The sequence below is a fragment of the Gopherus evgoodei genome, chromosome 3 (assembly GCF_007399415.2).
Source record: "Gopherus evgoodei ecotype Sinaloan lineage chromosome 3, rGopEvg1_v1.p, whole genome shotgun sequence".
NCBI classification, from domain to species: domain Eukaryota; kingdom Metazoa; phylum Chordata; order Testudines; family Testudinidae; genus Gopherus; species Gopherus evgoodei.
In genome coordinates, this window is record NC_044324.1 from 158,147,398 (window position 1) to 158,164,446 (window position 17,049).

Below are 17,049 nucleotides of genomic sequence, written 5' to 3' on the forward strand. Positions count from 1 at the left end.
GAAAATCATATCCCAAAGTGTTTTGAAACTATTTGTACTGTTTTAAAATAATATACACATTAGCAGTGCAGCTCTATCAGATATGATTTTGGAAGAAGTCAGAATAATGTGCTTCCTATCTTTATAATCTATCATTATATTATAATGTTTAACGAGAAGATCCAATTAGCATTTTAAACTTTAAAGAAACCAAGTCAGTGTGAATGAATGTAATTAACTGCATCATAAACACAAGAGTTTAACACACTTAAAGATTGGTAGGTATTTAATGAGTTTTTACCATTTCTTGTCTGTCCTTTCCAAGTGGTGTTATAGACAACTTCATAACGTTTATGGATCTGAGATGACAAGATGAACTTGGGGACTGATTGACTGATTGACAGTTTAAAATCACTCTACACACCTAGCTTCCTTTTCATATGAGACTATGATCACATTTCTTTAAAAATCTTAGTTTCTTTTGTGCTAATATTCTCTTAAAACTATAGTTGTTGCTGTTTTAACAGTTCCCTCCTGCAAACTGTGTGTGTGTGTAAGACTCAGTGTATATATGCATATAACATAGCAAGTCTTTTATAGACAACTGCAGAATTTTACCTTTTAAAGTCAATATATTTAGTTTCAACTTTTGCGTATGCTATTCAAAGAAACATACTTACACAGTTTTCAAATGGTTGGAATAGTTTGTTACAACTTTGCATTCAATTAACTCATATTTTTAGACCAGGTATGTATGTAAATACAACATAAGATGTATTTTATAAAGATTTTTAATTAAATTTGTTTACAGAATGTATAAAGCTTATTTATATTCACTAAATCAAAACACATACATCTACATTCATATATATGTAATCTATTTAATGTTCTAAAATTGTAAATAAATTTTTAGGATTATGAAGTATACAAAGTCCTGTTTCGTACTTGAAAATGTAGTGCAGATTTCCTGTCATTAGTGCTGAAGCAGTTACTTTCCAGGTAAGCTTATTTGCAAAGGCATAGATGCAAAACTATGGGACTTGCATGTGCACAGTGAAAATTGTGTTCTGACAAACTTGTGTGCATAGTGAACAGCCATGTACAAAGAAGTACTTTTCCTTTCTTCCCTCATTTAAAAAACTGGTACCATTTGATGAAAAATGCAGAACAGTTGTTGGAAGTGCTCTGTGTTGCCATATAATTGCTTTTACTAGACGAAGATGACACAGTTTGACTTTTGCATGGAAGAAACCACTACCTTTTCTCTAAGTTCTATTTTAAAATTACACATCTGAATTTTTCATACTCCATTGAAATAATGAGAGGTTGCCTAAAAGTTACTATCATTTGGCCCTTAAAGAACACTTTTTTTCTGGCTTCTCTTTTCACTGCCCTGCATCCAGTCTTCTTACTACATATACTTTCTCTGCCTACTCCCTCCATTTGTGTACACAGTCTCTGTTCAAAGATAAACTCTGATGTTGGTTCAGCTACAGGGGCAGGTATTACCTGTCTCATTGGCTTCTACTATAAAACAAATCCTTTTGTATCAATAGAACCCTGTAGCTTTTGTCTGCAATAACTGATCGTCTCAAGTGCATTCTTATAAAGCGACAATATATTTTTAAATGTCAAATGTCCAACTATAGATGAGCCGAAAGTGCCTGTTTGTATTGTGTATCTATGCAAGCTAAAACTGCTAGCTCCTACCGCTGGAAATTGTTCCAGTTTGGGAAAAGTAAGGGAGGGTCCTGTTGTCATAAAGACAGTTGACTACAAAGCTTAGTCCATCAGATCTCAATAATTCAGTATTTTAAGCTATTTTTATATTAAAAAGTAATATTTATAAAACTGCTTGAGCTGTAGAGTAATTAGAATTTGAAGAGCACAGCTATTTCTTCAGCATTGGACAAGCACTGCTTTCATCTTGAAGCTTTTAAGGCCTTACACAAAGGCGACTGAAGCCAATGAGAGTATGACTGAAATGGACTTTAGACCATGGATTTGACTACAGGTACATCTACGCAGAGATAAAGAACCTGTGGGTGGCCTGGGTCAGCTGATTCCATCTTACAGGGTTCCAGGGCTGAAAAACTGCTCTGTAGACATTCAAGACATTCATAGGTGCAGGTCCCAGAGCTCAGGCTCCAGCCTGAGCCCAAACCTCTACACAGCAACGTTTAGCCTTGCACACTTATCTCCATGAGCTTCATTCCGTTGACTCAAACCAGTCACAGCTATGCTGCAGGTCTTCTATCCCTATGTAGGTGTAGCGTTAAAGACAGATTTTCAGAAGAGATCAGCATTCTCAGTGGGTGCTACTGCATGCAGAGCATTTTTCCATATCTGGGTGCTTCCCTTAGGTGCATAAAGGGGAGCTGAGCTCTTTAAATATCTCACCTCAATTGTCATTTCCTCACACTTTGGATTTTTGCAGTGGCACTGCAAGAGTAGAGGCTGTCTTCTTTCATCCCAATAGATTCATGAATAGCATTGTCCTCACACCATCCTTCAAGATCAGTAAGGCATTCTTAAAATAGAATATTCTTGGAAAATAAAGTTTAGCAGTCACTTTTGATTATTTAGATCAATAGACATCTAAGATTTAATATTCAGGCACTCCTGCATCTACAGCTGCATGTAAACTGGATAATTGCTTATCTTAATAGGAATTCTGCTTCTCACTGCTCATTAGATGCAAAATCCAAGAAATAGCATGTTGAAAATAAGCATAAAATTTCATATATATTATGTATAGGAGGGCATGTCAACATTTGAACTTAAGCTGAAGACTCCCTTACTCCAACAATACACAGATTTTGCTAACCCAGGGCTTGGATCCAGGATCTCAGGACCCTATGAGCATGGAGGGTCCCAGCCTGAGTCAAGCCAGGACCCAGGGTTCAAGCCCTATTGCTTTGCAGTGTAGACAAAGCACTACTGGACTTATGCTCTGAGAGTCTGCCAAAAGTAGTCCACAGTCTCATGCCCCGACTTTCTTTGTCCTCTGGACAGTCAAGTTTGGTGGACAGTCAATTTTTCCCACACAGCACCATGAAGAAAGGGCTAGAGCAGCCACATTTTGGGAGGGCACTAGGAAGTCTGGGCTATGGCTGACTGAAATTGGACCCACATAATGCAGTGTGGATACTAGAGCCCCAAGGTAGGATCCTGTGTTGAACAATTCCTACCTACGGTTTTAAACTACCTCAAGCCCTAGGTTAACAGACCCAGGGTCTGCTAACATGAATTTTACTAATCCTGAGTAGACATATCACAAGTGTCAGAAATTTAGACCACTGATGTAAAAAGGAGATCTAGCAAATAAAACGTGCTCTCTCATACCTTTCCTGGGATGGATAAGAACATTGGTTTCCAATACAAGGCTCCTGATAGTAAACAAAAATTTTATAGAATCTAGAGCTGGAGAAGAATAAATCTGAATAATTAATTGAAATATTTGATTTTTTTAAAGATCAGTTTTATTCATACATATAATTCCTTATTCATGAATATTTAGATAGCCAACAAATAATACAATGTTCATGTATCCCAATATTTTCATAATTTTAGCCTAATTTGATTGTTATGGTACACAAATCCTTTTAAAATATTTGACTGTGAATTACATATAACTCAGAAGGCAATCACTTTAGATGCATGCATTTGACTCTACAGGCTCTAGTGACTGGTGGAGTCTTATTAAACACACTTCTAATAAAGATTTTTTTTGTGGGGCTGGCAAAAAGTGTACAAATATCATAGCTACACTTAGTATAAATCAATACTTTATATTACTAAAAATCAACTAGGCTAAGATGAAGAGGGAAAAGGGATAACTGGAAGTCAAAGGAGCCAGATTGCAAGCAACTGAAGTTCCCACACACTCAGCACAAGAGAAAAAGGAACTGAAATGGTTGGAGGGACTACACCTTCCTTGTTTAACAGGGAATTTATTCTTACTTTAAATGCAAACTGGAACACAACTTTTAAGTAAAGGGCCACAACCATCACCTCCATAATTACCTCAGGCACTCAGGGCTGGAACCACAAAGGTATTTAGCTGCCTAACTGCCATTTTCGGCAACATTTAAGTGCCACTTACTTCTCTGAAACACCCTGTTCAGTTCTCACCTAACACTGTAAGTGCCTAAATTGCCTAGGTACCTATGTTTCTGCCAGTAAAGCTACCATAGCACCTACGTTTCTGCTGGTGGGTATGCGTAAAATGGCTAGTCCTGATAGGCTAGTCCTAGTTGAGTTCACTGTCCTAGTACAATTCTCAGAATAGACATTTTCCTGCATATCTTGCCTACAGGACCTAATCTGGTCGGTATGCTCTGAGCACACCTAACCCACATACAAAATAGACAAACAGATAAGGAATTTTTATGGCTGGCAGGCTCTGTGTGAGTGTGTCCAATAGCTCTGTGGGCAGGGGACTCATCTGGGATGTGGGAAACCTTTTCTCAAATTCCCATTCTGCTTGTGTTTGAAACTTAGGAATTCCTGATTTAGAGTAGGGACTTGAACCTCAGTCTCTCACCTCCCAGCTGAGTGCCCTAATCCCCAAGCTATGGGGTATTCTAAGAGGGATAGAGCTCAATCTCTCCCGTTGAGGCTGTTCCACTTTGTATAATAATTAAATATTAATTAGGCCAGACAGAAATAGATTCTATAGTCTTGTGACCAGAGCCCTCACCTGTGATATGGGAGACCAAAGGACAGGCCGTACTCCAAACCAGGTTGAGCAGAGAGTTGGAACAGATCTCCCACATTCCAAGTGAGTACCATAACCATTAATCTATTGGTTATAATGGGGTACAACCTCTATTTCTCATTCCTCCCCTCTCTCTCTCTTTTTTTTCATGAAACAGGGCTGACCTGGCCCAGGCATCTAATTCCAGGAAGGGTCACAGCTGAGAATCTTTAGTGGGAAGAGGTGCCTCTCTGCCTTGCAGTTAAGCATCCAACCATCTTTAAAGGGGTGGGGGTGGTGATATAGGAAATGTTAAGGCGAGGGGTGGGGCCTACTGGTTAGCTTAGATGGTTCCCCTCCCAGCTTGCTGGTTTCTGTGAATCCCTTTCTTCGGCACTATCTCTCCCCATGCATTGCGTAGGGTGCATGGGCACCTAACTCATGGCTGAGGAGTCCATGGGGCACCAGGGCATATAAAAATTAAGCATTGCAATGCTGAACCTAAGTTCTCTTTGTGGATCTAGCCCTATTGTGTGACAAGGAGAGTTCCTACATATCAACCAATATTGTCTCATTGTTTCCTTGTACTTCCCGTCTGTATCTTCCTATTGTCTCTTGTCTCGACTGTAAAGTTTTAGGGCAAGGACAGTCTTTTGTTCTGTGTTTGTACAGCACCTAGCACAATGGGGTGCTGGTCCATGACTAGGGCTCCTTAGTGCTACAGCAATACAAATAAAATACAATCATCATCATTATCCTTCAGGGCCATGGTTTATACCAAAACTCCTTGTGCCAGGGCACCTTTCCCAAGAGTGGGAATATGCAGACACTACCCTAAATGGACAAAGTTTAAAGTTAGCTACTGATGACTTCATGTGGGAAGGCTACAACCCGCTCCTCTCTCTGGCACTGTATTTGTTACCTTTACTGTTGCGTACAGTACTGTGGTTACTGACAAAACAAGGAGTAATGGTCTCAAGTTGCAATGGAGAAGGTTTAAGTTGGAAAAACTTTTTCACTAGAAGGGTGGTGAAGCACTGGAATGGGTTACCTAGGGAGGTGGTGGAATCTCCTTCCTTAGAGGTTTTTAAGGCGGCTTGTCAAAGCCCTGGCTGGGATGATTTAAGTGGGGATTGGTCCTGCTTTGAGCAGGGGGTTGGACTAGATGACCTCCTGAGGTACCTTCCAACCTTGATATTCTATGACTTGGCTACACTTCACTTCCTGCTCCACAGTGTTCGTGACATGGGCCTCAAACCCAAATCCCAGAGACACATGAAAGCTGGCAGGGTGAATCCGCAGGAATAAAACTGACAGCAACACCTTTCTAGCTGAAATCAAAACAAGTTACCGGATGTAAAACCAGTACGATTCTCACAGCGTGGACTCTGTCATGTACTTCTTGTAGATCAGAGGTGGGCAATCTATGGTGTGGCCCGTGGGACCCTCCTGCTTGGCCCCTGAGCTCCTGGCTCAGGAGGCTAGCCCCCAGCCCATCCCCTGCTGTTCCCCCTCCCTTGCAGTCTTAGCTTTCTCCACCGCCAGTGCAATGCTGTGGGCAGTGGGGCTGCGAGCTTCTGGGGCAGCACAGCTGCAGAGCCCGGCCTGACCTGGTGCTCTGTTGCACGGTGGTGACAGTATGGCTGGCTCCAACTGGGCGTCGCGGCTGTAGTGCTGCCAGCCACCCGTGCTCCAGGCAGTGTGGTAAGGGGGCAGGGAGCGGGGGGCTGAATGGGGGTAGGGGTGCCGGGGGGGGCAGTTAGGAATGAGAGGAGGGGTTGAATGGGGTGGCAGGGGGCAGTTGGGCAGGAGTTCTGGAGGCAGACAGGAAGAAGGAGTGGTTGCATGGGACAGGGATCCCAGGGGAGCCATCAGGAAACAGTGGGGCTTGGATGGGGCAGGAGTCCCGGGGGGGGGGGGGGTCAATGGGAAGAGGCCAGGCCACGACCCCCTCCCCGAACCGGCTTTCCATACAATTTCCAAAACCCAATGCGGCCCTCAGGCCAAAAAGTTTGCCCGCCCCTGTTGTAGATGGTGGGTTGCAGGGCTACTACAGTAGATCATGCTTCTGTACCAGATCTGGACTGGCTACAGCACTTCCTTCATAGACAGAGAGAATACTTCTGTTGTATCTCTAAGATACTTTAATGCACTGCAAAGTATCATTCTTACCAGCTCAGGTAAGGTATGTCACACATGGTGTCAGCTAATGGCTAAATATTGTAATACAGCTTTAGCATTCCATCACATCTTCTCCCCTTAGGAATGTAAAACTATCATTTACAAAATTTACACTATCATGTTATTTCTTTCAAGTATGTTATTTCTACATACCTGGAAAAATAGTCCACTATGACCAGGTAATGATGTCCTCTACTTTCACATAAATCTGCATCTGGTTTCTTCCAAGGTCTGTCTGGTAGAGGTGTTGTTGTTAAAGGTTCCTTGTGTTGTGTTGATTTGTTAATTCTGTAATGTTCATATGCTGATACTTTATTCTTTATGTCCTTGCTGATGCCTGGCCACCACCGTGACTGTTCCTTGTTCATGGCCTTTAGTTAGTCCTCTATCTCCTTCATGGATGAGATTTAGGATTTCTTGTTTCACTGCATTTGGAATGATGATGCAGTCACCTTTATTAGTCCATTTGTCTCGTCTAATTGGCCACATAGGTTTTTCTCACTTAATTGGCCACATTGTCTTTTCTTGCCTCCTTAGTGTCCTTTGGATTCTTGAGCTAGTTGCCCTAATGTAACTCACAACTTCTTGAAGTTGTGTTTCTATCAAGGTTGCTTTTTGTAGCTGGTGTAGTCTCTTTTCTGACACTGGCCTGTATGTGTTCACAGCATCTACGTATACCTTTACATCATCTTTGAGCTCATGGGTAGTTGAGTGCAATGCTGATCTCTCTGACAGTGTGTCAGCTACTACCAGATTTTTCCCAGGAACATATTTACAAACTTGGTTAAATTGCATTAACCTTACCAAAAGATAGCATCTCAGCAGTGCTTGATCCAGGTCCTTTTCATTGATATGGGTTACAAGTGGTTTATGGTCTGTTATCAGTGTAAAAGAATTCAATCCACACTGATATATGTAAAATTTCTCACATGCCCATATGTTTCCCAGGCACTCCTTTTTAATCTGTGCATATTGTTTTACTGCTTCTGTGAGTATGAGATGGTTTGCATTCAGATACATGTTGTTGCAACAATACAACAATTAGGCCATAGCTGCTTGCATCCACACTGATCATTGTGGGTTTGTACTTGAGAAACTGGAATGCTGAGATTTTTTTTTTTTTTTTTTTTTTTACCTTTTTGAAGGCATTTTCTTGATTTGGTGAGTATGAGATGGTTTGCATTCAGATCCATGTTTGCATTCAGATCCATTTTCTTGATTTGGTGAGTATGAGATGGTTTGCATTCAGATCCATGTTGTTGCAACAATACAACAGCTAGGCCATAGCTGCTTGCATCCACACTGATCATTGTGAGTTTGTACTTGAGAAACTGGAATGCTGAGATTTATTTTTTTTTTACCTTTTTGAAGGCATTTTCTTGATTTGGCCCCCACTGCCAAGATGTGTTGGACTGTAACAGTTCATTAAGTTTTTTTGTTAGTGTAGAAAGTTCTTGTGGGTATCAACAAAAGTAACTTGTATGTGTCTCAGTTCTGGTATATTCAGTGGTGCATTCAATTCTCAAATTGCTTTTACTTTCTCAAGGCTGGAACTGATTTCATCTTTCTTTCCTGTCTGTCCCAAAAACTTGATTTGGTGTAGGTAGAAAACACACTTTCCCTTGTTTAACTTCAGTCCAGATTAACTGATTAAGTTTATAACTTCATTGAAGGTTTTGTTGTGTTCTTTCATCAATGACCCACATATCAAAATATTGTCTATGAAAACTGCAACTCCATTTGTGTTTAGTAACAGTTCTGCTATCTTTCTTTGGAAAACTTCAAGTGCACTGGTAATCCCAAAAGCTAATCTTCAAAAGCAAACTCTCCCAAAGCATGTGATAAATATAATTAGTTTAGCACTCTCTTTGGATAAAGGAATTTACCAGAATCTATAAAAGGCACCCAGCTTGGGAAAATACTGTAGCTCCTGTCACACTGGGGAGGAAGTCATCCAGTGTTGGTAGGATATATTTTTCTCTCCCAACTGCTTCATTAAGTCTTTTAAGATCCACACATTGTATTTTTCCATTTTTTTTCATAACCAGTACTATTTGGGGCACACCATGCTGTTGGCTCAGAGATTTCCTCAATTATACTTGTAGGTTCCATTCTATTTAATTCAGCTGCCACTTTATGAAGCAATGTGATAGGAATCCTATAAAGTGTATGTACAGGATTGTCTCTTAAGGTTATTTGTCCTGGATCTCCTTTAAAAAGTCCAATATCACCAAATCAAGTTCTTCTACTTTTGTCACTTGGTCCATCATGGGCTGCCATGCTGTGGTTGAGAAGGTTGCTGGTCTTTGATCAGATACACTCTGAATGCAACATTTTTGTTTTTGTAAATTATTTGTGCTGTGAACTGGCCCATGCAGTTCAGAATACCTCCACAGGTAGTCAGGGGTGTATCAGGTGATTTCCGCTCTTGGAAGGGATATATATATATATATATATAAGGGATATATAATTAATTATATAATTATTTTATATTTAAAATATAATGGTATATTTGATATACCTTCTGATATAATGGTCATGTCTGGTCCTAAGTTAATTTTATAGTTAATAGTCTTTCCATGAATATTCAGTTTCACTCTTCAGGCGAGCTTTTTGTCATCATAAGTCTGTAGTAGTCATTTCACTGACTGCTTTAGTCTGGCAAATGGTTGCAAAATGTTCATATTGTATGCACTTATGATATCCTGAGCCTTCAGCTAGATACACATTTCTTGGGCTATGAAATTTTCCACATCTTATGCATTTAGTCTGAATGGCTTTATAGTTAGTCTGGCACTTTTTGCTCACTGCCTTAAGGATTTTATGATAAATATGTTTAGTAAGCACATTGTGTCTCTTTACAGCTTCTAAGCTGGTTTCTGTTTTTTTAAGTTCCTGTGCTTCACTAGTTCACTCTGCTTTGTTTTTTAGCTAACTGTGTGTAGGGTTAAATCAGACATTTCCAGTATTAAAAATAGAGAGTTAGTTAGAAAGCTAGCTCCAGAGAGACCTTACGCAGATGATTGTTGCTGCTGTGAGATGCTTTTGTCAGTAAGCCCAATATTTGGTCTATTGCTAATATTTTCATGTTTTACAGTCCCCCAATCACAGTTTTCTACCAAAGCATGCAAAGTTCTTATAAAGAATACAAAAGATTCCCCTACTTCTTGAATTCTCTGGTGAAAACATGCCCTTTCATAAACCACATTTCTCTGAGGTATAAAGTGTGCATCAAACAGAGCTAGAATCTTTCACAGTCATCGCTCTGACTATCATCAGTAAAGGCAAAGGGTTTAAAGATATGTTCCGCCTGTAATCTATAGCATAAACTAAAGACAATAGCTGGATGCTTCCAGTTCTCTGGAAGAGTTTAGTAGCAACGTAAAATCTTGCAAAGCGCTGCTTAGTCTGTCTGGTCTAAAGGTTTGTCAAAACTGAAGTTCTCAGGGGGCATCGAAGATTGCAGGCTGATGAGATTGATCCCAGAACCTTGGTTGCTTCCCTTCCTTCCTCTATTTGTAATCTTTGTTCTTGTTTTCCTTTTGGTTCTGTTCTCCTTCACTGCCAGTTTGGTTATTTTACTTCTGACACCATGTCCTGTACTCCTTGTACATGACAGGTTGCACGGCTGCTACTAGGTGAGGCTGCTGTACCAGCTATGGATTGGCTACGCAGCTGCCATCGTGAGCGAGAGACCAGACGAGTTCTCGTTAAGATACTTTACTGCACTACCAGGTATGGCCGCTACCAGCTCAGGTAAGAAACGTTACACGGGCTGCCAGCTAGTGGCCGCGCCACACTGCAGCGTTGGCAACCCGTTGCAGACTCCATTCAGCACCTGGCACGGGAGGGGAAACCCGACCAACTCATAGGCTGGGATTCCCCGCTTCCGCCCCGCCCGAGCTGTGTGAGAGGCGGGGACAATAAAGCAGGCCCAGGTAGCCCCCTCCCTCCATTAGAGGGATAGACGCCTCCAACTGCGACATCAGCCGCAGAGGAGACGGGCGACCTGTTCCCATCGCACTTCCGCCACAGTCCCCAGCACCGGGCATGGCGGGGGCTGCCGGGAAAAGCAGCTCGGAGCTAAGCGGAATGGCGGGCCAGGGGCGGAGTCACCCCAGAAACAGGGCGGTGACGCACGCCCGGCCCCACCCCCGTCTTTCCTTAGCCGTTGGCAACGGCGCTTTTGCTTTTTCCTCTTTCACCCCAGGGCTCTCGCACTCGCTGTCAGTTCCGTATCCGGCGTGGGACGCGTCACTTCCTGCTCACGCCGGCGCTCTCTCTCTCCCCGGACCCGGATGGTGACTGGTGGCGGCCGCTGGGACTGTCACTGAGCGGTTCCCCGGGCCTGTTGTCCTGCGCGGTGGCAGCAGCCGGGAAGATGGCTGATGCGGCGGCGGCTGCGGGGGCCTCATGCTCCTCGGCGGCAGCCGCTGGCCCTGGATCGGTCTCCGCTGCGCCGGGCCCCTGCGAGTGGCTGCTGCTGCGGGACGGCTGCCTGCGCTGCGACGCCGACGGGCTCTGTAGCCTCTGCTACCACCCGGCTCTCAACGCCATCCTGGCCGTGACCGCCCGCGGCGCCATCAAAGTCATCGACGGTACCTCGGGGGCCACGCTGCAGGCCTCGGCGCTCAACGGTAAGTCCCGGCCTGGGCCGGGGGGAGGCGCCGGCGGAGCCGGGCCGGGCTCCGGCCCGTGGGGTAGGGGCTCCGTGAGAGCCAGGCCACGCTCGGCAGAGTCTGGGCGGGAGGTGGCCTCGGAACAGCTGGCGATGGGCTGGGAGTCGGGCCGGGTGGCAGGTGGGAAGGGGGCTGTGATGGGCCGGCTGCCGGCATCTTTTTCTCCTGGTTGATCCGCCGCCTGGCTGAGCGGCGGGGGCGCTGCGGCGCGGTGCGGCGCCTGTTTCGGTTAGTTACTAGGGTCCCGGTTCGCCTGTGCCTGGGAGGTAACCGGGGGTAGGGGCTGGGAGTCGCACCCTCAGGCCCGGTCCTGGTCCTGGCCCTGCTCCCCTATCTAAGGAAACGGGGGATCCCAGCCAGTCCCGCCGACACTGGCCGCTGCCCGGTTAAAAACCGGTGGGGGGAGGGGCGTGGGCGGGCAGGTGGGCTCCGCTCGGCATCTTCGGCCTCTCGGGCTCCTCCTGAGCTTTCCTGCCTCTGTTGATCAAAGCAGATAAATCCTTACTTTCCTCAGAGGCTTATGGTCAGGGGCAGCGCCGTGGCCAGCACTAAAACTTCCTTGTTCTTGGAAAATAAAATACAGACCGTTTACTGATGAGGTGTCAGTGGAGCATCTGTTTTAGCGTTATTAAAGGAATAAAGCTAAACAGTTGAGAAACAAAGTGGATTACGTGATGGAGTGCCCTTGATTTCTTTTTATATTAATTTAGTTGTTGCTTTGTCAGTAATGCACAGTGAGGGCTCCCAGTTATTAGTACAAACCTGCTAGATTGTATAGGGCTTTACTTTAATCTTTATTGATGAAGATGTCAGTTACTGTGTGGTGCTAACTGAGTCTTGATCTAAACTATTATAAACCCAGATATTAAGTTTATGCTATAGATCATGTTAGTGAAATTTATTTTACATTGAGAAGTAATGTTTGACTTCTGTTCCAAATCAACTGTAATGTCAAACCACTTTAGATTCAAAACCCTTCTGAGGTTTTTCTGAGGGCTTCTGTGCTCCTTGATTCTCATTGTTGATAACAATAATGTTTTTACCATTATGTTAAAAAGCTCTTGCTATTCACTGCATTTGTGGATGTAAGAGTTGAACACTTTCTCTAATAATTGTCCACTCTTTCCTTTGTTTTGGTTTTCTGTCCTGGTTAGGAAACTGATCTTTGTAAAATAAGTTCAGTGTATGAAGATTGGATCAGTATCCCGGTTCATGAATTATCCTTCACACAGCAGCAGAATGAAATCCTGTCAGAATATTCTATAGTTTGGGGAAATAATCTTTAATATATAAAAATCTAATTCTAATATGTTACTATACTTCTGCTTTCACTGTTGATTTTAAAATTACGTGGTTAGATTTTATTAAGAGGACTTCCTTCTCTTGAGATTTTGGTGATCACTACCAAAGAAAGTATTGATGGCTGTATACAGAATTTAGCTTACTCCTATACTGGTTTCCCACAGATTTCGCCAATTAGGCTTGGGTAATAAATACACTTTCTCATTGAATATTAGCAATTAAATTATAAGATTGAACTTCACAAGTGAGCAAAGGTTAGAAATCTGCTCTCACTTTTCTTTCATAGAAAAATACATAATTGCTAAATGGTAATGATCTCAATTCTTAAGTCTTTCATTTACTAAGTATCAGTTTTTCATCTATGATGATCCATCAGTGGCAACACAATTGCAAAGTTGCCACTGACTGCTTAGTTTGGCCTGGAGAACCTTTATTCTTTTTTGTCAACATGGATTCCACTTCCAGTGTGCATATGCCTGAGATCAGATTCTTTTTGGCTAGTAATGCCCATTGGGACTGCATTTATGCCTTGGATGTCCTTATGCCACTTTACCTGGGGGAGTACAAAGGATAGAGTGGACCTAATTGGCCTTTGTTCCTTCTTGCTGTCTATAACAGAGAGATGGAACCTCTGCAGCTGCCCCTTTCCCTGTGCACTGTAAAATCTCATTAGTCTAGGCAGTGGTAAATTTTTTTTGCTCTGTTTGTATAGCACCTAGTACGGTGGGATCCTGACCTATTACTAGGGTCCGTAGGTGATATGGTAATATAAATTAACAATTTTTTTTTTTTGTTCTCAGATGTTGGGAAAAGGATCTTACAAGAGAGATCCTCTAAATCTATTATATCAGGACTTCAGCCATAGTGGCTGAAACAAATTCCTTGGGATTAAAAACTTGCCCTTTTTGTGGGGCCATTATCCCATGCAGTGCTGGGCACTCTAGATGCATCCCTTGCCTTGCAAAGAGACCCATCCCTGAAGGGTATTGGATATATCGCTCCTTCTCCAAGAGGACACACACAGCAAGGAGTGCCCCTTTTCAGAGCCACAGGCCTTGGCTACACTCACATTTTACAGCGCTGCAACTGGTGTGTGAAAAAACACCCCCCTGAGCGCTGCAAGATACAGCGCTGTAAAGCGTCAGTGTAATCAGGGCAGCAGCTACACCCGTAAGGGATGTGGTTTGCATGCAACGCTGGGAGAGCTCTCTCCCAATGCTGCCGCTCTGACTACACTCACACTTCAAAGCGCTGCCGGGGCAGCGCTCTGAAATTCCAAAAGATTCTGCCAAGCCTGAACAGTCACTTTTGACTAGTGCTTCTGTGAACTGGAGCTCTACTGCCAACTCCCAGGTTCACTTTTCAGGAGATTGAACCCCTTGACTACTGACAGTGGCAGAGCTCACCCCCACTCTCCGTTGTCATCAAAGAAGTGTAGAAAGGTACGTTGCTTCCAGCATGAGTGTAGGCATAGGTCACTCTCTCTGGTGTCTAGTAGAATGAGACACAAGATCCATCATGTCTCTGTCTCCGTTTATGCTCCTCTTCTGAAAGGCAGTTCACTACCCAGAGTGGGTCCTTTTGGTGCATCAGCACCGGCTGCTTACCAAGCACTCCGAGTACCACCAGAAACTTTAATTTTAATTTCCTCTGATACCAGTGCTCTTGGTATTGATAACCTCTGTGCCTGTAATGCTGATCTCCTGCACAGACTTTTTCAGTGCCTTAGATGTTCTTTATACTGAAGGATCTCTGTGACCACACAACCAGAGCCCCATTGCTCTCCTTGTCGGCTGTTTTAACCTGTCCTTTTTAGAAGTGCTATTGCCTTGGTCCCAGTGAGAGATCCTGTTCATGTTGTGGGTAGCATTTGAGAATACCCTTTGACAACAGACAGGCTAGCTCTCCCAACTGCCCTGGAAGAAGAATGATAGATGCTTTGAAGATTCTAGTGGAAATGCTGCAAGAAAAATCCCACAAATTACAAATTTAGCTCTCCTCCACGTTCATTAATGAAGGATTGTTGGAATTGGCCAAGCATCTCTGGGACCAGACAATTCTAGCATTTGGATCTGGTGAACCTCTCAACATAGTCTTTGATCATATTACATGTTCTATCGGACCTGGGTTTAGCAAAATAGAGGTCTGATATTACACCCAGTTCCAGCATTGTTATATCTGATAGACTGGTTGCTGGCTGGTTAACTGCCAGTGAAATAAATTGTTTAGCTGAAGTCCAGAATATTTTAGCATGTAGCTGAAAAACGTCTACTAGACTGACTTGTGCAGCAGAATAGAAGAGGTTTTCTATTTGAGCAGCAGTGTGTCACCTGTCTTCTTTGGAACCCCTATTTCTGCTATGCTGGACTATCTGCTCATTGTAAAACATTTCAGACTGTCCGTCAGCTTTGTTAAGTAAGCTTGCGTGCAGTATCCTCACATCATTCTCCAAGTCAGTCATACTAAATGTTTGCATGCTATTCTTGAATGAGACCCTCAGGGAATCAACCACATTTCCCTCCATCTGGGATCCCTTTCCTTCCTGGGACCTCAACATGATGTTAAGTGACCTAATGGGACCTGCTTTTGAGCCCCTCGTGACTTAGTCTTCATAGACAGGTGAGTAAAAATAATGCCTTTTTAGTGGTCAGAACATCAGCTTAGCGGGTAGGGGAAATCCAGGCCCTTATGGCTGGTCCACTCTACGTGTTATTCCATAAAGATAAGATGACTTTTAGGCCTCACCCCAGTTTCCTGACTAAAATTGTTCACAATTTTCATTTGAATCGGTTGATTGACCTCCCAGTTTTCTTTCCAAGCCCCACTCAATTGAGAGGGAAAGCCAAACTGCATACCCTTGATGTGGTTGGAGCCTTTTCATACTAACTAGATGAGACAGGGCCCTCCAGAGGTTTCCCTAGGCTGTTTTTAGCCTTTGCAGATAGGGTAAAGGTTGCCCAAATGGGTATCTAACTATAGGTCCTGTTATGAGAGAGCTATCTTGTATCCACATATGCTGCTTAGCTCTCATTCCACTGGGGCTCAGGAAGTTTCTGTGGCTTCTCTAAGGGTCATCTCTATTCCAGAAATTTGCAGGATAGCACTACATGGTGATCAGTCCACACTTTACCCAGCACTATTCCTTAGTTGGGGCTTGAAGAAGAGATGCCCACTTAGATAGAGCTGTCCTACAATCCTTGTTTTAAATAGCACTCCTAGCACTCACTCCCTGACTCAAGTCACTGCTTGCTAGTCACCACAGATGGAATCCACATGGACAATCATACCAAGAAGGAGGAACAGTTACTTACCTTCCAAGGATTGTGGATCTTTGAGATATGTTGTCCATATGGAATCCGCAACATGCCCCCCTTCCTTGCTTCATCGGAATCCCATAGCAACAGGATTTTGTACTCTCAAAGAAATTGAGGGACAATTGTCCCTGGTCTGCCCTTTATGCCTTTTGGGGTTATTTCTGAGCAGAGAGGGTGTCCAGGGCACAGATGTGATTCTAATGGACAATGCTAGCCGGAAAGAAGGGCTATCTCTTGCACGACTGGGGGGTATGTCTGCATCAAAAGTGGAATCCCTATGGACAACCATCTCGAAGAACCACAGTTATTGCAAGGTAAATTATTATTCTTTATGGCTGACAAGGTTGATGCACAAGAAGAAATAGAACTTTGCTTGCCTAATTTACACGTGTTTAGTTGGAAGTTTTAAAAAAAGAGGGTTTTATTTATTTTTAATCGATAAAAGAAACTTACAACTCCATTATGCCACTGTTAAAGTAAATATATTTAGGGCTATGTAACTGGAATTAAATTAAACCACTACAGTCAACATATTATAAAACTTTTGTACAGAGGACTACTTTAACTTGATACAAAATGTAGCAAATAAATGACGTACTTCTGATTTGCTTTTCATTCTGAAGGATTCAAAAACAGTCTCCAAACTCTGTGAGTACGCTTATCCTCCAGTTAAACACTGTCAAAGCAGCAAAGAGTCCTGTGGCATCTTATAGACTTACAGATGTTTTGGAGCATGAGCTTTTGTGGGTGAATACCCACTTCGTCAGATGCATGTCATGTTAAACACTGTCATGCTTCTAAATGAAGGTAACTATTCTGTGTCCTCAACTTAAACTAGGGAAAACATAGGTAAATATTTTCCTCAGTTACAGCAACTTTAGAGAATTTAGGTAAG

The 17,049-nt window shown here is 43.0% G+C and overlaps 1 protein-coding gene across 1 annotated transcript in view; it reads left to right on the top strand.

The window, feature by feature from the left end:
• The first annotated feature begins 11,015 nt into the window (after window positions 1-11,015).
• Window positions 11,016-17,049, top strand: part of BIRC6 (baculoviral IAP repeat containing 6) — a 338,471-nt gene continuing 332,437 nt past the window's right edge. Inside the window, 3 exon segments of the mRNA XM_030557127.1 lie at window positions 11,016-11,174; window positions 11,176-11,230; window positions 11,232-11,496. Coding sequence (XP_030412987.1) covers window positions 11,158-11,174; window positions 11,176-11,230; window positions 11,232-11,496 — 337 coding nt within the window. The 5' untranslated portion in view covers window positions 11,016-11,157.